General features: G+C 40.2%; 1 protein-coding gene and 1 long non-coding RNA gene across 2 annotated transcripts; one reads left to right on the top strand and one right to left on the bottom strand.

The window, feature by feature from the left end:
• Window positions 1-14,353: 14,353 nt before the first annotated feature.
• On the bottom strand, window positions 14,354-18,023 carry olfcw1 (olfactory receptor C family, w1). Its single transcript, XM_067419621.1, has 6 exons — window positions 17,702-18,023; window positions 17,203-17,491; window positions 16,237-17,073; window positions 15,794-16,024; window positions 15,376-15,499; window positions 14,354-15,246 (listed from the first exon to the last, which is right to left on the bottom strand). The coding sequence occupies exons 1-6, from the start codon at window positions 17,920-17,922 to the stop codon at window positions 14,354-14,356; spliced, it is 2,595 nt and encodes an 864-aa protein (XP_067275722.1). The 5' UTR covers window positions 17,923-18,023.
• A 2,113-nt stretch (window positions 18,024-20,136) lies between these two features.
• On the top strand, window positions 20,137-21,375 carry LOC137043611 (uncharacterized). The gene is made up of 3 exons (XR_010898538.1): window positions 20,137-20,336; window positions 20,819-21,140; window positions 21,296-21,375. It is a non-coding gene; the product is annotated as an uncharacterized lncRNA (long non-coding RNA).
• Window positions 21,376-24,920: the final 3,545 nt, after the last annotated feature.

Genomic DNA, 24,920 nt, shown 5'->3' with positions numbered 1-24,920 from the left:
TTCTGGACCGGACTTTTTTTTGTACAAGTTGAGTTGTATATTAACTTACAGTTTGTCCTGCAAAAGTGCCCAAGTCTAAATTGAGCCTAAATGCAAACACAGTTGTGTATGCATATCATACACATAAAGATGAACAAACACACACACACACACACACACACACACACACACACACACACACACACACTCGACACCAGGGGCCTATTGCACAATACTACACTGTAAAAAAAAAAATGTTGGTTTTTGTTGGTTTAACTTAAAAAAGTAAGTAACCTGGTTGCCTTAAAATTTTGAGTTTATTGAAATTAAAAATTTGAGTTGATACAATGAAGGAAATTTGTTTAATAAATAGAAACTCAAAATATTATTGTATCTGAACCACATAAAATTTTTATAAATCATGAAAATAGCACTATTTGGCATGTTTCACTGCGCCATCAGAATTATTGTAATGCCTTACTGGGTGGTTGCCCTGCTCGCTTAATAAACAAACTCCAGCTTGTCCAAAATGCAGCAGCTCGAGTTCTTACTAGAACCAGGAAGTATGATCATATTAGTCCAGTTCTGTCAACACTGCACTGGCTCCCTATTAAACATTGCATACATTTTAAAATCTTGCTTATTACTTACAAAGCACTAAATGGTTTAGCTCCCCAGTACTTAAGCGAGCTCTTAACACATTATACTCCATCACGTCTATTGCAGTCTCAAAACTCTGACCAGTTGATAATACCTAGAATATCTAAATCAACTGCAGGCGGTCGATCCTTTTCCTATTTAGCACCTAAACTCTGGAACAGTCTTCCTAGCATTGTTCGGGAAACAGACACACTCTGTCAGTTTAAATCTAGACTAAAAACACATCTCTTTACTATGGCATACGCATGTATTCATACTATTGTGTAATCGACGCACCATCCTAAATAAACCTGTCTCTTCCGTGATACCCTGAAATTTTAAGTAATCCAATCTAATATGATTTCTGACCTGTAAGGTTGCCAGAATAAATACACGATGTGTTAAAGGCCAGAGGACAACGGGCACCCCGACTGAGTCTGGTTTCTCCCAACGTTTATTTTTCTCCATCATGCCCTGATGGAGTTTTGGTTCCTTGCCACTGTAGCCTTTGGCTTGGCTTGCTCAGTTGGGGACACTAAAATTATGATCAAAGTTATTCAACTAGTTATACAGATAAAATTTATGATTTAGGTTTTAATTAATTCTATAAACTATAATACGGATGTGGCAAGGGGGGCGTGGTTCAGCGAGGTCTGCAGCGGGAGAGAGAGCCGCGGGACGAGCGGTAAGTGAGTGGGTTGGAAGCAGATTAATAACACCTGTCTCTTGTTCCAGTAATGAGCGCGGAGAGGGTATTACATTGGTGCCGAAGCCCGGGAGGAAGGAGGGACGCGCTGTCGGAAAGCCCTCGCTGCTGAGGGGGATCGCGGTGCTGAGGAGTTCGGGCAGCGCGGATGAATGAGGACCGCGAGGGCTGCCCGAGGCGATGGTGCTGGAGCGAGAAAGGTGGGACAGAGACCTCGCTGCCGTGCCCCTGGGTCGAGGTGGGGTGGCTGCCATCCGAGAGGGAGCGGAGGAGTCGCCGCGCTTGCCGGGGGCCGGAGCCTGCTGCCATCCGCCTGATAGGGGAGGAGCAGGGAGCGCGGGGCTCACTGCCGGGTCCCTCGGAAGGAGGAGTCACCGCCTGCCGCCAGGTGGCGGAGGAGGATCGAGCTGCCCACCAGGCGTCCAGTGCCATCGCACAGCACCGCGAGGAAGAGCGGGCGGAGGGCCGAACGGCAGTGTGTCTGGGAACCGGACCAGAATTTTTTTTTTCTCTTTCTTTCTTTTTTCCCTCTCTCCCCTCTCTTGTCCGCGGGCTCCGCGGGCTCCTCGTGCTCCCGTCTACATTTCTCTCGCCTCTCTGTCCTTACCCCCAGGTGCCGCGGCCGCCGTGATCGGCCCCCCCGGGAGAGGGGGGGGGGGGGGGGGTTGAGTAGAGCGCAGTCTCGGGAGTGCCCCCCGGCCTGCGAGGGGCGATGGGGGTATGTGGTGTGACAGGCAGCGGGGCGAGGGACCGCGAGAGCGGGCCGGTGATTAATGTTCACGAGTGCCAGCTGCGTGGCACACCGGTCTCGTCTCGCGGCCATGTGACGGGAGCATATAAGGAGGAGCAAGAGCTGCCGAAGACGAGAGAGAACCAGGCCTGGAATTTTATGTTATGTTTTGTTTGTGTGTTTGCGGGCAGTCGTCCGTGAGGGGCTGCCCGCGGTTTTACTTTCATTTTGTTTATTTATTTTAATAAAAGTTTGTTGAACGTTCGCCGGTTCCCGCCTCCTTCCTTCCCATCTACAAACCGTATTACAACGGATCTGCCAACATTGTCGCTATATGATAAATTAAAATAAGCTGATAACATCACTGTTTTCTCCAGAACGACTGTACAGCCAAATCTAATTTTGATGCAATATTATTCTGTTTGACACTGTGAAGCTGCTTTGACACAATCGTGATTGTAAAAGCACTATATAAATAAAGTTGATTGATTGATTGATTGATCAGAAATAAAACACACACAATTACCCAATATGCTTACAAAATCTTTTAATGATATTTTAATAAAGGTTGTCAAATCTCAAAAAATGTTCATTGTATTAACTCAAAATTTTAATTTCAATGAACTCAAAATTTTAAGGCAAACAGGTGACTTTTTTCTAAATAATTTTTACAGTGTAGGATAAGGGATTAAGCCGGGATATCTTGGTGATCCTGGCTCAATTTATCTGCTAATATACAGTTATCTTTCATTATTGTTATCGTTCTTGGTATGAGTTTGCCTTCAGGGTATGTTTACATGACAGCTGTGTACTAAATTTTGCATAAAAATGACAAGATCACCAAGATATTCCGACTTAATCCCTTATCCTAGTTTTGTGCAATAGGCCCCTGGTTTGGTAATATTATGGATCACATGTTTTTGTTGCCAAATTGATTTCAGACAGTTTTTGAATAACAAAAATAAAAGTGCGTCTATATGCTTGACTTTTATTGATCACTGAAATAGCATTGATTGGAATGAAGTGGGTTCAATATAAAATTATATAAATAAAAAGTAGCTTAGATGTAGTAAACTACTTTTTTCCAGTTGCTGTAGCTTAAGCTTGCTACATTTCCCGGGGGTGGGGGGTAGCGGGTGGGGGGGTGGGGGGTAGCTTCAGTGTAGTGAAGCTTAATTTAGAGTAGCTTAGCTCACTACATTTTCCAAGTAGCTTGCCCAACACTGTGTATAGAGTTGGTGGGCAGGCTTAACATAATAACGGCAGAGTTGCAAGCTACTTTGTATCATGCCTCTCGGATTAAGTCCTGTCAATGTTGAGTTCCCAGACCCAACATCTTGATGTGGGTCTGGCTTGTCAGGTTAGCTCCTAACATGCTTGGCTCATAATTCCACTCACACTTTGCGAGCTGCAGCCATGCGAGCATTAGTGATTTCCATGCAATTTCTCCTGGGTGAAAAAAAAACAAAAAAACACACCTTGTGCACCCGGCTTTACAACAATTGAACTGGTATAAATAGGCAAAGATAATAAGGTGAGGAAACAGCAGCACATGATTGCACTGTTGACAGGCAAATAACTATGGGAAACTGAGTCCATAATAGCAGTTCGAGGAGTGCCCTCTGCTGGCCTACATGGGCACTGGCAGCAGGTGTAACATTCTGTCAGTTTAAATCTAGACTAAAAACACATCTCTTTAACCTGGCATAGACATAAACATTTCTATAATTAAAATCATGTAAAATGATTGTTAGGCGGCATAAAATAGGTCAGCCGGAAATGGGAAAACTGTCCATAATGTACTCATTACATCATAAGAATAATGTCATCTACACTAATATCAGTCTTTCTGTTTCCAGGTTGACTGATCTGGACATGGATATCCAGATGAATGATCTGCACCTAGACACGATCACAACAGTGATCTGAAGCCCTGAAGTGTCAGCAGAGACCGTGTCAACTTGTTTGTTTGTTTATTTATTTATAAAGCACATTTAAAACAACCAAGGCTGACCAAAGTGCTGTACAAGGCAATACACAAAAAAACAATAGAAATGTTAAAAATAAATAAATAATGAAAAGATAGCTATAGTAAATAAGTGTTCTTTAAGTACTGATTTAAAAATAGAGAGAGATGACACCGTTCTGATCGAAATCGGTAGGCTATTCCAAGGTTTTGGGCCTGCTATTCCAAATGCTCTGTCCCCTCTATGTTTCAATTTAGACCTGCGAACCGTGAGAAGTCCAAGATCCCCGGACCTTAGTGACCTTGATGGAGTATGCATGTTTAGCATTTCAGAGAGATATCCCGGAGCTAGGCCATTTAAAGATTTAAAAGCAAGGACTAAAATCTTAAAATGTATTCTCAAATTAACTGGTAGCCAATGCAAGGAAGAAACAATTGGAGTAATATGATCAAATTTTCGACTACCTGTCATCAGCCTGGCCGCAGCATTCTGAACCATTTGAAGTCGCTCAATGGAAGAATGGTTAACTCCATAATACAGTGAGTTACAATAATCGAGACGTGATGTGATGAATGCATGAATCACTATTTCAAAATTTTTGACAGAGAGAAACGATTTAACTTTGGCAAGATGTCTTAAATGGTAGAAACAGGATTTAACAACAGAATTAATTTGTTTATCAAACCGAAGTCCCGAGTCAAACAAAACACCAAGGTTTTTTGCATACGGAGTAACATGGGAACTTAGTTCACCAAGATCCAAGTTCCCATGGTCGTAAAAATCACTGGGACCGAATATTATCACTTCATTTGCAGTCAGGGACCACACCAGTAGTCAGAGACATATTAATGAATGACAGCAAATCAGGGCCTATGGCGTCAATAATTTGCTTTAAAAAGGCGTGATGGAATAAAATCATATGGACAAAAGGTCGGTTTTAGATGCTCAATAATGTCTTTGCATGTGTGCAAGGAAATAAGATTGAATAATCTCCAAGTGGCCGAAAAACTGGGTATTTCAAAAGACACAAGTGAGGTCAGCGGTGAATGAGGTCTAAACCTTATTGACTTCTCAATAAAATGAGATTTTTCACACAAGGAATCAGACACATCATGAAAAACATTCACGATAGGATTTAAAACTGAATCTATAGTTGAAAATAAAATTCTTGGTTTTTTGCAACAATCTCAGAAAGAAATGCAGATTTAGCAGATTTAACAGCTTTCTGAAAACCATGCAAAGACTCCTTTAGCATATCACATGAAACCTGCAGTCTGTCCTTTTGAATTTGCGTTCAGCCCTTCTACATATTCGTCTGAGTGAACGAATAGAGTCGTTAAACCAGGGCGCAGATTTTTATTTTTTTAAACGGTTACTCTTCAAAGGAGCAATGTTGTTTACATTGTTCAAGCAGATATTACTAAAATTACAGAGAAATTCATTTGCATTAATATTTTCAGAAGTCCGAAGTTTCGCCAAAGATTTATCTGCTGCTAGATAGGCATCCGCAAACTCCTCCGGGGCTGTAGACGAGAAGTGACGCATCCAATGAGCCTGGGCAGGTGTATTGTAAGGTCGGCGCGGGAGAACGGATTTGAATGTCACAGATTTATGATCGGAAAAACCATTGTCACTTATTTCCATATCTGTGATAGAAAAACCATGTGTGAAAACTAAGTCCAAGGTTTGACCATGACTATGAGTAGGACCTTGCACCCATTGACGCAAGTTAAAGGAGTCCATAAGATTACAAAAATCCTTGGACAACGGCTTACTGGGACAGCAGGTGTGAATGTTAAAATTACCCAGCAATAAAAAATGATCATACAATTAAAAAAGAATTGCTTGCCTGAGGGGGTCGATAAACAATTGAGCATAATACTGGATTAATAAAGTCCATTAGGAACATTTGGACCTCAAAACTCTCATAGACATTAGTGGGAATAAGGCGAGTGTAAAAGCAGTTTTTAAACACAACTGCCAGTCCTCCCCCACGTCTCTCGGAGCACGGAGAGTTCAAAAAGGAGCAGTTCTGAGGGACAAGTTCGGAAAAAGGGCTTGAGTCCCTATTTTAGTCCAAGTTTCTGTCATGAATAGAAAATCCAGATCCTGTGATGTAAGAAAGTCATGTAAAATGAAAGTCTTATTTACCAGGGACTGTACGTTGAGTAGAGCCATCCTGAGTGGTGGTGGATCGCTCGCTGGTTGAGATCCTATTTTCACTCGTACTATTTATACGCATTTTTGTGAGAATACCCTGTAATAACGGAGGTCTTAATATCAAGCAATCATTGTCGATCGTAGACATAAGTTAATGGCCATGTCTTGATCACGGAAAAACTAAGCATAGACTATAACATCAGGAGTGACAAGCGGCTAGCCAAACACAACGTCGCCATCTTCAATCGTCTGCCAACCCCCATTGGGTCATTTCATTATGGTTGTAGTGGTTGAACTGGACTATTCCCTGGGAAGGCCTCATCGACAAGAAACACGTTGTTCCGAAAGTTTGTCCACTGTACAGACTTCAAACTGAACATATCAAGCAGGTGATTGTATTGTTTTCATCAATCATCTTTAAAAATGTTGACCTTCTTCTGGTAGCCAAGCATTCCTTAGTTTCAGATCTGCCACAAATGACCTGGTGAACTAAGATCAGGGCCGAGAGAGAACATCTCCCACATTCTTATCTGTAATCCCTTCTCACCTTTGCTGTGCGCCAGTTCCTCTTTATCAGAAGAGGCGTGACAGATGCTGGGGTAAATGTAGTGGGCTGCTTGTATGATTCTGGATGTACAACACTTTGATCAACTTCTGTTGTTTTAACTCTAGAAATAACCTGTAAGAGTTCATGAAGTGAACAGCAAAGCTTTTATCATAAGAGTCAAGTCTAAATTTACCAACAACACCATGGAAACAGCAAATCGTAACATTGTAAATATTAACAATCCATAGATTACTGATTTGCACATACATCAGTTTAATTTTTTCAAAGAAAAAAAGCAAGAGTGATAAAGTTTCAATTTCAATTTTCAATTACAATTACAATTAATGACCAATGTGCTGTACACGAAAATCATTAAACATAGAATAATAATAAAAACAACAACAACATTCAAGACAGATAAATCATGAATTATAAGCCTTATCAAGTTTGTTGTTTCTAGTTTGTATAGGCAGTATGTTCCACAGTCTAGGAGCGGCTACTGAGAAGGCCCGGTCGCCCCTAGACTTTAATCTAGTTTTAGGGACTCCTAAGAGCCTCTGATTTGCAGACTTAAGTACTCTCCCTGGGTGGTGTTCAATCAGCAGGTCTGTAAGGTATTGTGCTAATCCATGTAATGATTTAAAAACCAATAACTATTATAACTAAATATTCACAGTACTTTGAAATCAATTATATGTCTCACAGGCAACCAGTGAAGCAACCAAATTTGCGTGCTCCCGTTAAAACTCTAGAAGCTGCATTTTGAACCATTTGAAGGCGGTTCAAGGAAGGCTGTCCAATCCCCAGATATAGGGAATTGCAATAGTCTAGTCTAGTGGTGATAAAAGCATGGATAACTCTTTCAAAGTTATTAAAAGAGAGAAAGAACTTTGTTTTAACCAAAACACACAATTGATAAAAACTTGACTTAACAACTTGATTTACCTGCCTATCAAGCTTTAAGGCGCTGTCAAGTATAACACCCACATTTTTCACGTATGGTTTAACAAAGGGCGCCAGCACACTCAGATTTAAATTTGAAATGTTTTTGTCAACAGAGGAGGCAAACACCACAACCTCCGTTTTGCTCTCATTAAGACTTAAAAAGTTTAAAGACATCCATGCTTTAATGTCATCAAGGCAAGCTGTCACAGTGTCTAAATTATTTGCATGTTTTATAGGGAGATATATTTGTGTGTCGTCTGCATAACAATGGTAACTAATACCATACTTTCGAAAGATAGATCCAAGTGGAAGCATATAAATAGAAAACAGAACGGGAGCCAGAATAGAGCCCTGGGGGACACCACAGGCCAGCGGGATGGAGCCAGAGTGACATTGCCCAATGTTAACAGAGAAACTTCTGTTTGAAAGATATGAACAAAACCAGCATAGGTCAGTTCCCTTTATACCCACCACGTGTTCTAGGCAAGATAAAATAACATTGTGGTCTATCGTATCGAAAGCAGCGCTCAAGTCTAAAAGAACATGTGCTACAGAATCCCCAGAGTCGGTTGCTAATAGGACATCGTTTAATACTTTTAGAAGAGCAGTTTCAGTCGAATCTAGTTTCCTAAAACCAGATTGAAATATATCACAAATGTTGTATTTCACCATAAAATTTTGAAGTTGGTGGAGCACAGTTTTCTCTAAGATTTTGGCTAAAAAAGGTAAATTCGAAATAGGTCTAAAATTAGACAAATCCGAACAATCTAAATTTGGCTTTTTAAGTCTGGGTTGTACAGAGGCATGCTTTAGAGAGTCAGGAACGGTTCCTAATGCAAGGCATTTGTTAACAAGGTTTAAAATGTCGGACAAACTTCATTAAACACTTGTTTTAATAATTGAGGGGAAATCGCATCTAGTGGTGAGCCAGTAGGTTTTAGCTGGTTTACAGTATCATGTAAGAAAGAGAGAGATAGGTGTGAACTGGTTAAGAGAAGAGACCCCATATATATTAAGTTGACTGCAGAATTACATGCAGCAGGTTCAATGGCTTGTCTGATTTCAGATATCTTTCTCATAAAGAACTGTGAAAATTGATCACACATAGCCACCGACTCGGATGGACACAACCAGTTGGATTTAGCACAGCATTTATGGTGTTAAAAAGTACTCTAGGATTTTTATGGTGTCTGTCTATAAAAAGGCTGACCTAGCTGTTCTCACAGCTTTCTGGTATTTATCAAGAGCAACCTTTAAATCAGCACTAGGTAAATTTTCAACCTTCATAATATATTTTCAAGACTCTTGTGATGATACATCGACTTACAATAGGTTGAATGACACGTCTGCCATAGCTTGATGGGGTCTGTATCGTTTTTAATCGTACTTTTAAACTTCGGGTTTCGGGTAGTAACCAGAGAAAAAAAAGAACTAAAAAATTTGACTGCTTTACGGCATATACGTCACTTCCACCAACACCCACACTTCCTTAAATTCGGACGTGCGAGCCCAACTTTGTTCGTCAGATAATATAGTCATGTCCGAAGCAGCATAGACAAATAAGAAAGAAAAGGTTTTGTTGGAGGAAAGCAATAAGAGGAAACAAAAAAGTGATCGGATTAAAGGCAGGACGAGGATCAACATTAGACCAGCATTTGCTCGTCGGCGTGAGCTGAAGGAGGCGTGCCCGACCGATGCTGTCATGCTTGTTATGGTGATTACCTACCACTCAAACATTGAATTGAAGTATCATATAGATTCTGTAAAACGGTAACCAATAGACTACTATAATGAAGCTGGCTTGTAAACGTGAGCATTGCGATTATTTGGCGTTTGAAAAAAATAAAACCCATGAAATTATATTCATATGACATGCTGAAACATCTGCCACTGACTGTACCTGGGATGAAGACATTTCACACGCGCCGCCAGAAGAACACGTGCATGTGAACTCCTCCTGCAGTGTTCAACTGTTAGTGCTGCACCAACGCACTGACGCTTTTATGAAGTTATTTGGCCCGCCCCGCACCACTGTATATATTTTTACAACCAGCCCCGCACCCGCGTCCATTAAATAGACATACGGGGTGCGCGGGTTATCAGGGTTGTCATGTCAACAAATGCACGCGCGATGGCATCCCCTGTTGTAGGATGACAGAGCTTACGACAGTAGTTGAGGACATTATTTTTTCCCAACTGTAGGGGGACCCCGATAGCAAAAGTTGCCAAGTGCTGCTTTAAGATATCATACGATATCTGAAGTTTGTCCTTTTTCCACTTCCTTTCAGCCTTTTTGCATGCCTGTCTCAATGCCTGAGTGGTGTTATTCAGCCACGGTTCAGGAGTCTGTTTGTGCCGTTTGGAATTCAGAGAAGCTATAGATTCCAGAATCATAGTGCATTGAGAGTTAAAACCATAAAAAAGCTAATCTGGGCTAACCTCACAGGAAGCAAGCGTGGAAGGTTGAAATAAAGCCACAAACGATGAGGCAAATAACAGCAGTATTAGCTGTTAGTTTTAAAAGGTTTGACAACATTTTGTGACGATGGATGGTATGTTGAAAAATTAAGTTGTGCAAAATGATGTAAAGTGTATGTGAGAATAAGTATGACTAAAAAAGAAACAAGTTATCACTAGCCATTAGTGGCACAGTATTGAGCTTTAGAGCCCTACGGCTATTTACAGTCATTTTCCAGCCCATTAGAGATGTGTGGAAATGGTTGTTGTTCTCTGCCTCCTGTGCTTGCTTGAACATGTCAGGAATGGGATCATCTCTGTAATGTTGTATTGATCAGCGCAAGGGACAATAAGGACAGCATTATGAATGTACAGGTCCCTTAGTTCACATAGATCAGGTCAACCATGACAAACATATTATAATGAGGTCTGGCAACATAAATGAGGTTTCATCTTTACACAGAGGGCATGAATGTATTTGAACATCAAATATATATTTATAACTGTTTCAAACTTCTGTCTTATGGATACATTTCAATCAAGTCAAGTATATATATATATATATATATATATATATATATATATATATATATATATATATATATATATATATATATAGTGGAAAGAAATTTGTTTTACACAATTCACGCAATGCACATTTTCTTATTATGCTTAGTGTTTTGAACATACAGTATTTAATGAAACATTTCAGATCTACATGCAGAAGTTTCAGCTCCCTCACAAATTAACTAGAGAGAGATAAATCTGTTGTACTTCATTAAAAGAAAGTGGTCATGACAAAAGTGTTATTTACATTTTTATAGGCTTCCAATGAGTCTCACATTGAGATGTCTTCCTGAATTTTACTGGAACATTAGTGCACTCTAGTGACAGAACAACATACTTGCATGAGTGTCTGAGATTAATAAATGATTCGACTTGCATTCATTGCCACAGGCCAAGACAGGTTATCACCTTATAAAGCGATCCAACCTTTTTGTTACGTCACGGACACGAGGAAACAGGAAATTGGTGCGAGGACTCAAGTGCAGTGAGAAAATTATAATTTGTTATAAAATAAAACATAAACTCAACACAAAAACCCACGAGGGGGAAAAACACATAATCAGAACTGTAACATAACTCAAAAACATACCAACAGAGAAATCACGGGGAACCGGAAGACGCAGACATAACATACACAAGGATCCAACACAGACTGACAAACACAAGGAGATTATAAAGGGAACAAACAAGGCAGATAATGAGGGAGAACAGGTGGGGCAAATTAACCAATAATCAGATAACAAGGGGGAGGGAACTGAAAGGGACACGAGCACATGCTCAACATAACAAAACCCACAAGTGCACACAAGACAGGACAGGCATGTGACATTACCCCCTCCTTAAGGAGCGGCTACCAGACGCTCCACTAGGGACGGGAGGGACAGACCCAGGCGGGACGGGAGGGACAGACCAGGGAGGGACGGGAGGGACAGACCAGGGAGGGACGGGAGGGACAGACCAGGGAGGGACGGGAGGGACAGACCAGGGAGGGACGGGAGGGACAGACCAGGGAGGGACGGGAGGGACAGACCAAGGAGGGACGGGAGGGACAGACCAGGGGGGCACGGGAGGGACAGACCAGGGGGGCACGGGAGGGACAGACAAAGAAGGTACAGACAAGGGAGGGGTAAACAAGGGAGGAACGAGGAAAACAAAAAGTTCAGGAGGCCATGGTGGCCCACAAAGTTCGAATGGCCAGGGCGGCCCACCGAGTTCGGGAGGCCCACCAAGTTCAAGCGGCCGGGGCGGCCCATAGAGTTCAGGCAGCCAGGGCAGTGCGGGTAGCGCAGGGCGCCAGGGAGGCGCGGTGAGAGCAGGGCGCCAGAGAGGCGCGGTGAGTGCAGGGGGCGCCAGGGAGGCGCGGTGAGAGCAGGACGCCTCAGCGGCGCACGGAGAGCAGGACGCCTCAGCGGCGCACGGAGAGCAGGACGCCTCAGCGGCGCACGGAGAGCAGGACGCCTCAGCGGCGCACGGAGAGCAGGACGCCTCAGCGGCGCACGGAGAGCAGGACGCCTCAGCGGCGCACGGAGAGCAGGACGCCTCAGCGGCGCACGGAGAGCAGGACGCCTCAGCGGCGCACGGAGAGCAGGACGCCTCAGCGGCGCACGGGGAGCAGGGCGCCTCAGCGGCGCACGGGGAGCAGGGCGCCTCAGCGGCGCACGGGGAGCAGGGCGCCTCAGCGGCGCACGGAGAGCAGGGCGCCTCAGCGGCGCACGGAGAGCAGGGCGCCTCAGCGGCGCACGGAGAGCAGGGCGCCTCAGCGGCGCACGGAGAGCAGGGCGCCTCAGCGGCGCACGGAGAGCAGGGCGCCTCAGCGGCGCACGGAGAGCAGGGCGCCTCAGCGGCGCACGGAGAGCAGGGCGCCTCAGCGGCGCAGGGAGAGCAGGGCGCCTCAGCGGCGCAGGGAGAGCAGGGCGCCTCAGCGGCGCAGGGAGAGCAGGGCGTTGGGGAAACTTCTCCAGTCCAGCAGTATCCACCGGCACTGGGACCACCGGAATACGATCTGCTGGCATTGGGACCACCGGAACATGATCTGCCAGAACTGGGACCACCGGAACACGATCCACCGGCACAGGGACCACCGGCACACGATCCACCGGAACTGGGACCACCGGAACTGCCTCCGGGGCTTCGGATAAAGCCCTGTGCTCCTTCCACGCATGCAGGACTGCCACCACAAAGCATCCCATCACAGCCCTCCAGGCCGTTTCCGGACTCGGGACCACCGGAACGGAGTCCACCGGCACAGGGACCACCGGAACACGATCCACCGGCACAGGGACCACCGGAACACGATCCACCGGCACAGGGACCACCGGAACACGATCCACCGGCACAGGGACCACCGGAACACGATCCACCGGCACAGGGACCACCGGAACATGATCCACCGGCACAGGGACCACCGGAGCACGATCCACCAGCACAGGGACCACCGGAACACGATCCGCCGGCACTGGGACCACCGGAATACGATCCGCCGGCACTGGGACCACTGGAACATGATCCGCCGGCACTGGGACCACCGGAATAATATCCGCCAGCATTGGGACCACCGGAACACGATCCGCCGGCACTGGGACCACCGGCACAGGGACCACCGGCACAGGGACCACTGAAACTTGGACCACCGGAAAAGGCATGGAGGGAGACTTCCTTCTCCTCCTCCGTTTCAGGACCACTGGAACACGATCCGCCGGTACTGGGACCACCGGAATACGATCCGCCGGAATCGGGACCACCGGAACACGATCCGCCGGTACTGGGACCACCAGCATATGATCCGCCGGCACTGGGACCATGGAAGGACTGGGGCCCAGGCGGTTGATGAATTCCCAGAATCCCAGACTCCCCATACTATCCATTACCTCCGGAGAGAGGGGCATGTCGAGGCAGAGATTAAAAGCTTCCTTCCACTCTGCCTCATTGAGTCTAAAATGGTCCACCTCCCTGAGGAACCTGCCTGCGAACTGTTGCACATCCGTCCCCTGTTGACGGATGTACCGGGAGTTCAGGTAACGCATTACCCGCAGGTTCTTCTCCCACTCCATAGGAGGATACCGGGAGAAAAAACAAAAACAAAAACGAAAACAACAAAAAAAAAACAAGTCCTGCTGAGTCCTCAAGTGGTTGGATCCTTCTGTTACGTCACGGACACGAGGAAACAGGAAATTGGTGCGAGGACTCAAGTGCAGTGAGAAAATTATAATTTGTTATAAAATAAAACATAAACTCAACACAAAAACCCACGAGGGGGAAAAACACATAATCAGAACTGTAACATAACTCAAAAACATACCAACAGAGAAATCACGGGGAACCGGAAGACGCAGACATAACATACACAAGGATCCAACACAGACTGACAAACACAAGGAGATTATAAAGGGAACAAACAAGGCAGATAATGAGGGAGAACAGGTGGGGCAAATTAACCAATAATCAGATAACAAGGGGGAGGGAACTGAAAGGGACACGAGCACATGCTCAACATAACAAAACCCACAAGTGCACACAAGACAGGACAGGCATGTGACACTTTTTTTAAAATGATTATATGCATTTAAAAAAGTAAAAAAAAAAAAAAAGTTAATGTTAAAAAGCATCACAACACAAAACTTATGAAAAAGTATGTCATGACATAGGGTAAATCATTTTTAGGACATGAGAAACTTTTTAGAATTCCTCTCAGGCATGAAAATAATGATGTAACATTTAGGTGCAAAAATACACAAAAGTACTCCATAACTAGAAGCTAAAATGGCAAATATCTCCACAGCTACAGTAAATTTCCCAGGGGAACTGACATAGGCTGGAATAAAGGTGATCCAAACAGCACAAAATATGAGCATACTGAATGTAATAAATTTTGCTTCATTAAAATTATCAGGTAATTTTCGGGCTAAAAAAGCCAAAATGAAGCAGAAGGCAGCTAAGCAGCCGATGTAACCCAACACACAACAGAAAAGGGCAACTGAACCAAGGTGACATTCTAAAATGATCCGATCGCGGTACAGCCAGGTGTTCTTCACTGGATATGGTGGTGCTGTGATAAGCCAAGCCACACAAACCCCACCCTGTAGGATCGAACATAAAAACACACCCAGTCTCTGCTGAGGGGGGCGAAACCAGCGTGCAGTGTTGTTTCCAGGCAGTGTGGCTTTAAAGGCCATTAGCACCACGAGAGTCTTACTGAGGAGACAGGAGAGGCAGAGGGCAAAAGTCAAGCCAAAAGCAGTCCGTCTAAGAGGGCATGCCCAGTGTGATGGCTGACCCAGGAAGGTTAGAGCACATATGAAGCAGAGAGTAAGAGAAATCAGCAACAGAAAGCTCAATTCTGAATTATTAGCTCGAACCAGGGGTGTGTCGCGATGGCGAAAGAAGATCACAGCAACTGTCATCGCACAAACTGCACCCAGAATGGCTATAGATGCCAGAGCCATGCCAAAAGCCTCAGAGTAGGATAGGAACTCAATCTGCTTGGGAACACAAAGGTTGCGACGTTGATTGGACCAGAAGTCTTCAGGGCAAAGCATGCATTCAGGTTGATCTAAACAGATGCATAAACACACAGAAAGGGAGATTTAAGTTTTAATGGTGATTTGTAATAATTGGTTTAAAAAAGGTTAACTGATGCATTTCAGTCATTGAATGTACGCGTTTGTCAGTATGATAATACCAGTAATATTGCTGATGCTTCCCTCTGCACAAAGCACACAGTCATAACAGCATACAGGCTGACCCTCTCGTGTAACCTTTCTGTATCCCTGTGGACAACTAGCAGAGCACACAGACACTGGTATCTATAAGAGAGAGAAGACTTTATAATCAAAATCTGTTTGATAATAGAGACTAGATAGCAACATTAATAATGAAAAAAAATTATACAAATAAATTACCATGTTATAAGTAATTAAAGAACTGATAAAAAAAGTATGTCACCTTTGATCAAATTTCTTCTAAATGCAATACATGTAATAATTAAATAATTATTATCAAACACTACTTAAAAAAATTAGTGAACTTGTCTGTTCAGAAAAATAAAATCTCATTATTAGCAGCCAAGTATGAGACTCCTTAATTTAACCCTTTTTTACCTCCTTATTTCCTCCATGCCAGATGATTTTTTCCTGGTTCAGCACTAACTGCTCTGCTGTCGAAAGAGAAGAGTCAAAGCGACCCACTGTAACATACTGTACCGGACCATCATTTGACCCTCTCTGCCAGTTCACTATGTCGTATGACCCGGCGGGGTCTCCATTCTTATCAAAGTGGATCAAATCTCCAAACATGTTTGTGTAGTTCACTTTCCTCAGGACCTCAACAACCTGGAGAAGATTGATGCACAGAAAATGTTACCCGTGGCATAATGTAAAAGAATATAGTTAAAATACAAATATTAAAAAATACAACGAATATTTTTAAAATATAAATAATATAAAATAACAATTATTCACAATATTATACCACATAAATGTGTCTATTACAGATCATATTAAACTGCTTTTATTGAAATACACACAGGCATGTATTGCTGTACCTGCCAGGGCTGTAGGTTATGAATATCAGGGCACTGTTGTGTCAAGGCAGAACCATTCTCTCTTTGACACAGAAGCAGGTTATGGAGTGCATGTGCCACAGCGTAAACAGCCTTGTGCATGTTGTATGTCACCCTGAGCTCTGACACATCATTATAGATACTGTGAATGTCCTGGACCCTCTCCATACCAGTACAGCTATGGCTGTAATGCACTTGTTCAGTTGTGGAAGGAGCAGGAAGACTAGTGTTTAATGAGCACTGGAACTGCATTTCCCAGAACTCCCTTGCAAATGCATTGTAAGGCTCAGCCAGGGGCTGTATGCTTTCAAGAAATTGTTTAAAGCCAGGTATCTCAGCTCGGCGGATGGCGAAACCGATGGTGCCACTTAGTGAGGGGTAGTTCTCTTTAGTGGAGATGAGAGTGGAAGTCACCCAGGCTTCACTGGCCACCCACTGCTTCCCAGTCACATTCTGTCTAACTATTTCATCCACTACTGGTTTGATGTCCTCTTCGATGGCAAAAACCACCAAAACACGTGCTGTAGAATCTCGAATGGTCTTGACGATATCCTGCAGCTGTTGCTGAGTTGGAAGTTTGGGTATGATTACTCGATAAGCCACACATACACCCAATTGTGCCACTGCAGTGGTGAACAGATCTATGCCGGTGCGTCCATAAGCGTCATCAGCCCCTATTGTGCCCACCCAAGTCCATCCAAAGTGTTTCACTAGACGGGCAAGAGCACTGGCCTGATTAACATCACTGGGAATTGTGCGAAAGAAATAAGGGAACTGATGCTTGTCACTCAGGCAAGCACATGAGGCAAAATAACTCACCTGAAGCAGAGATGTGGACAGAGATTCAGAGAAAGATGGAAATAGGAGTGAACACAGAAAGTGGCAAATAATATACAAATACAGAATTCCTTCATTTCAAATAATTTTGTCTTGCTGATCTGCCCTCACCAGCGGGATACGAAACAGGTTGAGTATTCTGGAAATGGCCATTGACAGGGTGGATCCAGAGTCCCCAATAATGATGGGGATGCTTGGGGAGGAGCATTCCCCCAAACTGCTTATCTTCTTGGGTTGAGAGACTACAGACAATGCAGTCCTCAGAGACAGAGCAGTCAGCCCACATGTGTCATACAGCCTATAGCCCAGTGTGATGTTTGGCAGAAGGGTAGGGTTTTGGTTGATCTCCTCAATGAAAAAGATCATTGACTGAGACCAGCGGAACACTCGCATGTTAAACCTGGAAGAAAGATCAAGCTTTAGTTCATTTTAAATCTCAAAAATAGATTATACAAGCACAGACTGATACAAAAACAGAGCAGTAAGTACCTAAACAAAATGTATTGAGCATATCAGCAGATATTTATTCTTTGACCCTATACAGTCTAAAATAAACAATAATCAGTTTTGAATTCTTTATAAATAGGAACTACATCAGATTTTTTGTTACCCCCTACATTTCCTCTGGCCCGGCAGACTTGTAAAGTTCAGCTCCTGGTCGACGCCTTTGGAGTGGATGGGAAACATCCCAGCTAGAACTACATGGCCCTCCTTAAAGACCACAGTTGAGTCTAGGTCCTTCCAGAGTTTACAGTCTGTAAACTCATTGCATTGAATGGGGTAAAGAAAAGAAAATACCAAATGTAAAACCTGGAGAACTGGCATCTTCATCTCAGTCTCGGCACAGTGTTCTTCTGAGCCACAACTGGAAACTGGGGATCTGGGTGAAGCACTTTATAGAGGTAATGGACTGAAGATGCTCTCTACAGGGACATAACATGAGGACACACACACACACACACAAATGTGGACAAAACCATACATAAACACGATATACAATGTGTTATCCTAATGTCGACATCAATTCAACCTATTCATTAAAAAATATACCCAATTAAATATTCATTAAGAGGACAAGAAATGACAGTCCCTGAAAGAAGTGGTTTGTTTCATACAGAAACAAGAACATATAACAATTTGAAGAACAAAATGTATACATGTGCATGGCTGGGTCATTCTCATTTAACCATCTTTGCCAAACTTCACTGAATTTTGTTTAGACTATGCTTATATGGAGTGTGTCCATCTTAATATCAATATTGCAATACTATTATGAGAAAAAAAAATCATATTTTGACACACACTGTTACACATATTCATATTATTGTGTTTTTTAGTATTTTTTATGGACTTTTAGTTTGTGTTCTTTATTCACATGTGTTCCTTTGTTTGGTTTCCATGGACATTAATCTTCAGCACAGCTGTTTGTCATTTAGTTCATCGCCATGTTCCTCACCTTCACTTAGGCTATGTCCGAAAACCTAGGCAGCTGACTCGTTGCCTCGCTGCCTTGTCAGACAATGACTTGTAAGGCAGCATTTGTGCATGAAGACACCTCACGAAACTAATTTCAGACAGACTTCTAACGCAGTGTAACACTCTAATGATCTTCAGCAAAATAGAGAAAGCTTTGGTGAGAACTAAACACATATTTAATTACTACATTAGTCATTTCCCTTGTGAAAAAGAAGTGTGCTTAATTGTATTGAAAGTGTATTTTTTGTGCACTTAATATATTTAAAGTATATTTTTTAAAAACTGCACTTGTAGATAATATGATATAATTAAAATTAAGTGCCACTTAAGTGTACTTAAAGAGAATACACTTTAATGACAATATTTCTAAACACACTTAAGTACACTTTTTTAAAATTCACTTTGTAATAATATCTAATTAAATTGTATTTTTAAAAAGTACACTTTCATGACAATATTTATAAACACACTTTAGTGCACTTTTAATAAGTGTACTTTGTAATAATATATAATTAATTTGTACTTTAAAAAAGTACACTTTCATGACGATATTTATAAACACACTTTAGTGCACTTTTAATAAGTGCACTTTATAATAATATCTAATTAATTTGTACTTTAAAAAAGTACACTTTCATGACGATATTTATAAACACACTTTAGTGCACTTTTAATTAGTGCACTTTATAATAATATCTAATTAATTTGTACTTAAACAAAGTACACTTTCATGACAATATTTATAAACACACTTTAGTACACTTATAATAAGTGCGCTTTGTAATAATATATAATTAATTTGTACTTTAAAAAAGTACACTTTCATGACAATATTTATAAACACACTTTAGTGCACTTTTAATAAGTGCGCTTTGTAATAATATATAATTAATTTTCACTTAAAGAAAGTACACTTGTATGACAATATTTATAAACACACTTAAGTGCACTTTTTAAAAATGCACCTTGTAATGTCTACACCTAAATTTACTTAAACCATTTTAATTATGAGTTTGTTTCATAAAGTGCACTTATTTTACTAATGACAAAGCACATGGAAAATAAATGATTTTTAAAAAAAAATTAGTTGTCCAAATTTACATTGGTTAATGTATTTTTCTTCAAAATTTCACTCGCTTACACTCCAGTACAACATACTGTTGAAATGTTATAACTAGCTCATATGAACTCAACTACAAGTGTCAGTTTTCTACATAATTTGACATTGTCAATCTTTATGAGAGGAGTTGCCTAATGTACTGTAGGCTACTTTACATCTGTGTAGAATAACTTTCAATATTATGTTGTTGTATGGCGATTAAACACACATTTAATTGCATTAATTCCAAGAAAAAGTTGAACAAATCTAAACCAAATTAATTTGCATTAAAATTCAGTTAAAATAGGCTACATTTCATTTTAATCAGACTCTAAACATGATTGACTTTTAGTTAGGTGAATGAGTCAAGTTCTCTGAAATACAGTCCAACTATACAGTGTGTTAGAACAACCTGAACAGAAATGGATAATTAATAAGTGATTTATAATCAACATTTAATGCACGAAATATCTTATTTTATATTTATACTTAATATTTCAATGCGCATGCGCCAAAAATACTACGTCATGATTTTGAAAAATGCGCGGTCCGCCATGATTGCGTCATCTCGATGCGTGAGGAAAATGAAGCTGAAGAGAACAGACAACAGAGGAGCGAACCGTTTGGATCATTACAGATGAGACATTATATGCTACAAATAACGAGTCAAGTAAGTATATCTTGATATAAGCTCTCTTGATTTTACATTTTCACCGTAACATGGTAGCTCTCTATTACAGTGTAGTAGTTATTTAGTTTAATCGCAGATAGGATAGACGCAATATGGACTCGGGAGGTGAATTAACATTAATCATGTTTCCTATGTTTCTAAGATTGTATTATTCATATTCATGTATCTAAGATTGCATTATAATAATTTCTTAAATCGGAATGTGATCGCCGGTGTGGGCATGTTCAATGAATTTGCCTGCTGTAAATACAATATTTTAATCGATCTCCTACTTTTTAAATGGACAGAAGACATTTAACGTTATATACATTTATTCCATATATTAACTTAACGTATAACAACAACCAGTAATGAAATAATGATTTTAATATGTTCTTTTCTTTTTGCATTTGGAGAGTAAGATGTTAAAGTACTATTTGTGTTTTTAATATTTTGTGCTTATTTTTATTTTTATTTTGTAGGATCAATACAGATTTGTTATTGGAGATCCAGTGCAAGCTGTGTGGAATCACGGAGCCATCTTGATGAGGTCAAGTTAATGTTAATTATGAATTTATGCCCAGCCATGACACTGATCACACAAGCTAAAACATAACTATCAAGTCTTTAGCTTTTAAATGCTTTGCATCTTGTCCATTTGTAAGTAATACATTCCCACTTGTGCATTTACAGATCCCCTAATCATTATATATTTTACAGGCCACACACCCAAAGGAAAGGAGCCGCAGCATTGCTGTGCCAGGCGTGGTAAATACAGGAACATCCTTCATGGAGATGGGCGAGGTAAGCTGAAACTTGCAAGGCAAGATGAGGAAAAATGCAAGAATACTTTTCTCAATTTACATTGGTCTTGGGTTATTTATCTATATTTAAGTTATGTTTAATTCCCTGTAAAGTAGGAATAAAAACCATTATTAAAATGTTCTCTATTTTTAAAGTCCAGTGTCAGTGAAGATGATGTGCTCAGTGGGATACGTGAAGGAACCTCTCCAATCATTCTACCCTGACGACTGAGGTAATTCATCACATAGGGGATGCAGTTGTGGTCAAAAGCTTACACACACCATGCAGAATAAACTGCTTCATCAGGGCAGTGCTAGATTAAAAAGAGACAACATGCTCATTTTTATGATCCCTCTTATGGCTATTTCTTTTTTTTCTTCTTTTTTTCATACAGATACTGCTGTGTGAATATAAACTGTACATCTATCGTTTTAATTTAATTGAGCCAATTATAATAATGGATAGATCTTTTTTATAAACAAGTTTTTTCTTTGCGTTTTCTTTTTCTTTCCTCAAGGTATATATTTTTTCTTTCCTGCCTCTTTGGAACATGTCCATTCACATCTACTGTGGAGAGATGGTGCGCCAGTTTCCTACTGATGGAGAGCTTCTGGGACATTGACATTAACAGCACTTTCCAAACAACTTGAAAATAGTTGGTGACAAACAATTTTGTGTGCCTTTGGAGTTCTTCAGTTTTTTTTTTTTTTTTTTTTTTCATTCACTAATGCTGGAATAAGATTTTAGAATAAACCTTTTGGTCCTAATTTTGGTGCTAGTAAAGGTTTAAGAGCTTATAAGTTCAGTAACACTTTACAATAAGATCTAATTTGTTAACGTTATTTAATGTATTGACCAACATGATCTAACAGTGATTTCTTTTTATTTATTATTTTTATTTAATTTTTTACAGTGTTTATTAATAGTTGTTGACCTTGCTTAATAAATTATAGTTCAAAGCTAGTTAATTAAATTTATAGTCATTGTTCATGCAAGTTAACAATGCATTAAATAATTAACATTTAAGATTGCATTAATAATAGAGGTGTAACAGTACACAAAGCTGACAGTTCGGGGAGGAACACTAAATATAAAAATGCTTCTTTTTTTTATTGGTTTACTGAACAAATTGTAATTGTCCTAATCTAAAGGTTTCTTAAAGAATTAAAAATATAATATAAAAAATATCTCTACTAATTATTATTATTATTATTACCTTTATTTAACCAGGAGAAAAACTCACTGAGATTAAAATGTCCTGTCCTGGCCAAGATAGCCAGCTGTGTTTGCATGTACAGTTATACATAAAAAGTCACATAAAAAACATAAAACATACAACCAGTCAAAAACAATTACACACCATTAATTTACTCTCAAAATGATGTAGTAAAATTTTAAAATGACTAAATGTCACCAGATCTTTTAGCTTCAACTCAGTCTGGAGCAAATTCCAATCTGAGGCTGCGACATATCTGAAGGATGTTTCACCAAGCTTAACTCTAACAAAGGGCACACAAAGATTATAATTTGATTCAGAATGTAATATATAATTGCCTTGTTGTTTCCGTTTAATCAAATGACAAAGAATGCTGTAAAGTGTAGACTATATAGGGAGGCCTTACTTGCACTCGCATTGTATGCAAACGTGTAAACTTCTCATAAGACCGTTTTTGCATTAACTTATAAATCTAATTATAGGTTCGATTTTTTTCAGGTTTTCAGGTTAAGTAGAATATGATGAATATATAGGCTAATATAATGCATACATTTAGTGAAAGAGTTCATCTCTCTCGTGTTTTATCGACGTCTTTCTGCTGTTGAAACACTGAACGATTACACAATGTGATACATTTTAGTAAGTTGTAATGTATCCTTAACATACCTTCTGATGTTAATTTATTATTTGACTATGACAAGGTGATCACATTCACTCGTGCCGCGTTGCTGCTTGAACTGATGTGTCTTTACAGTGATCTGTCATGTCACATTAAAGAGCATCAATATGGCATCACTTGAATTTAATGATAAAATTGACAGAATACATATGTTCTTATGAAAACTTGTATTGAAGTGTGTTCCACTCATTAAACAAGCCGTCTGTTAACTGTTAAAGATTGCATTCGTACCGCTCGGTACACACGTGCACTGTACCGGAAGTCCTTTACTGAACCGGTTCGGTATGAATACATGTGCCGTTACACCCCTAATTAGTAAATGTTGAAATTAACATTAACTAAGATAAATAAATGTTTATATTATTATTCATTCTAGGTTCATGTTAAATTAAGTAGTTAACTAATTAAACGTTACCCAAAGTTTTGAATCTTAGTGTTGTACATGAAACATGTACATTTTCCATTTGTTTGTATTTATTCATCTGTTGTGTGAGGTAATTTTCTGTGATGGGTAGATTTAGGTACCTTTGAATGAGGGAGATATATAATAATGCATATAATTACATATAATTGCATATAATCCTCATTGTCCTCCAGACTCTTTCTAAATGAATTTGTGTTTGTGTAAATAGTTTTTTGGGTTTTTCTTGGGCATCAAAAAAAAGTTTTTTTGTATATTTGTTTTACAGATCGTTTTGTCAATAAATGTAGAGGATTTAAATTTGGATGTGTTTATTATACGAAATTGCAGCTGTATTATTTGAAAAATGTAATTATGAATGTATATTTCATTATATTAGAGTGTACATGTAAATTACGTTAAGGTATATTTTAGTTCATATTAATTGCTTGTTTTTAAGACAGTAGAATGGATGTCAGTACATTGAGCAGTGCACTTTAATTACAATTTTAATGCACTAGAAGTGATTATGAAAGTACATATAAAGTTGTATTTAAGTACCACTTAAGTTGTTCCAAAAAATCACTCTTAATTGCAACTTATTGTATTTTATTTCAACTTAATATGTGATAAATTTGAAATCAATTACATATAATGTGTGTTAAGTACACCGGAAACATTGCATTTAATTCACACTTAAGTGTATATTTAGCTGACATTAAAGTATGTTTTAGTTCACATTAATTGCTTGTCAGTACATTGAGCAGTGCACTTTAATTACAATTTTAATACACTAGAAGTGATTATGAAAGTACATATAAAGTTGTATTTAAGTACCACTTAAGTTGTTCCAAAAAATCACTCTTAATTGCAGCTTATTGTATTTTATTTCAACTTAATATGTGATAAATTTGAAATCAATTACATATAATGTGTGTTAAGTACACCGAAAACATTGCATTTAATTGCACAATTAAGTGTATTTAGTATAAGTATATTATCTGTGTAATAAGTACACTTTATAAAAGTACACTAAAGTGCACTTTTTTTTCACAAGGGTTCTCACTAGAAATGACATCAGAAGTGGAAAATATTGGTAAAAAACAGACATTTACACACAAACTGACCATCAGACGCAGCCTCAGTGTTGGTCCTGTCTCGTTTGTAAATGGGTTGCTAATACTGTCTGTGATTTTGCCTGTTGTATTATTATTAAACCCTGCATTTTAACTTTATCCTGTTCTTCATCTCTCTGTCTGAAACCTTACTAAACCTAACTGTAGACCCAACAAAGAAATTGATTATTTAGCAAAAATCACTATGATTGCCTAAAACGGCATTGATTTTTAATTATTTTTTACAATTCTGCCATTTTGCGGTCACCTGCCCCTACAATGACAAGACCCTTAAATCAATCTTCTGGATCGGGGCCATCTACCACAACCCTGTACAACTCCAAAACACCTCAGGACTTGACTGGAGGGA

This window comes from Pseudorasbora parva, chromosome 16 (genome assembly GCF_024679245.1).
Source record: "Pseudorasbora parva isolate DD20220531a chromosome 16, ASM2467924v1, whole genome shotgun sequence".
Taxonomy (NCBI): Eukaryota; Metazoa; Chordata; class Actinopteri; order Cypriniformes; family Gobionidae; genus Pseudorasbora; species Pseudorasbora parva.
This window is presented reverse-complemented; position numbering and strand designations above follow the sequence as displayed.

Bases quoted from the DNA above. Each gene is read 5' to 3' on its own strand.
- olfcw1 (XM_067419621.1), bottom strand. From the start codon at position 17,922: ATGAAGATGCCAGTTCTCCAGGTTTTACATTTGGTATTTTCTTTTCTT. The intron at 16,025-16,236 runs GTACAGCAATAC...AATCTTCTCCAG, and splicing joins ATAACCTACAGCCCTGGCAG to GTTGTTGAGGTCCTGAGGAA. The intron at 15,500-15,793 runs GTAAAAAAGGGT...TCTCTCTTATAG, and splicing joins GGCATGGAGGAAATAAGGAG to ATACCAGTGTCTGTGTGCTC.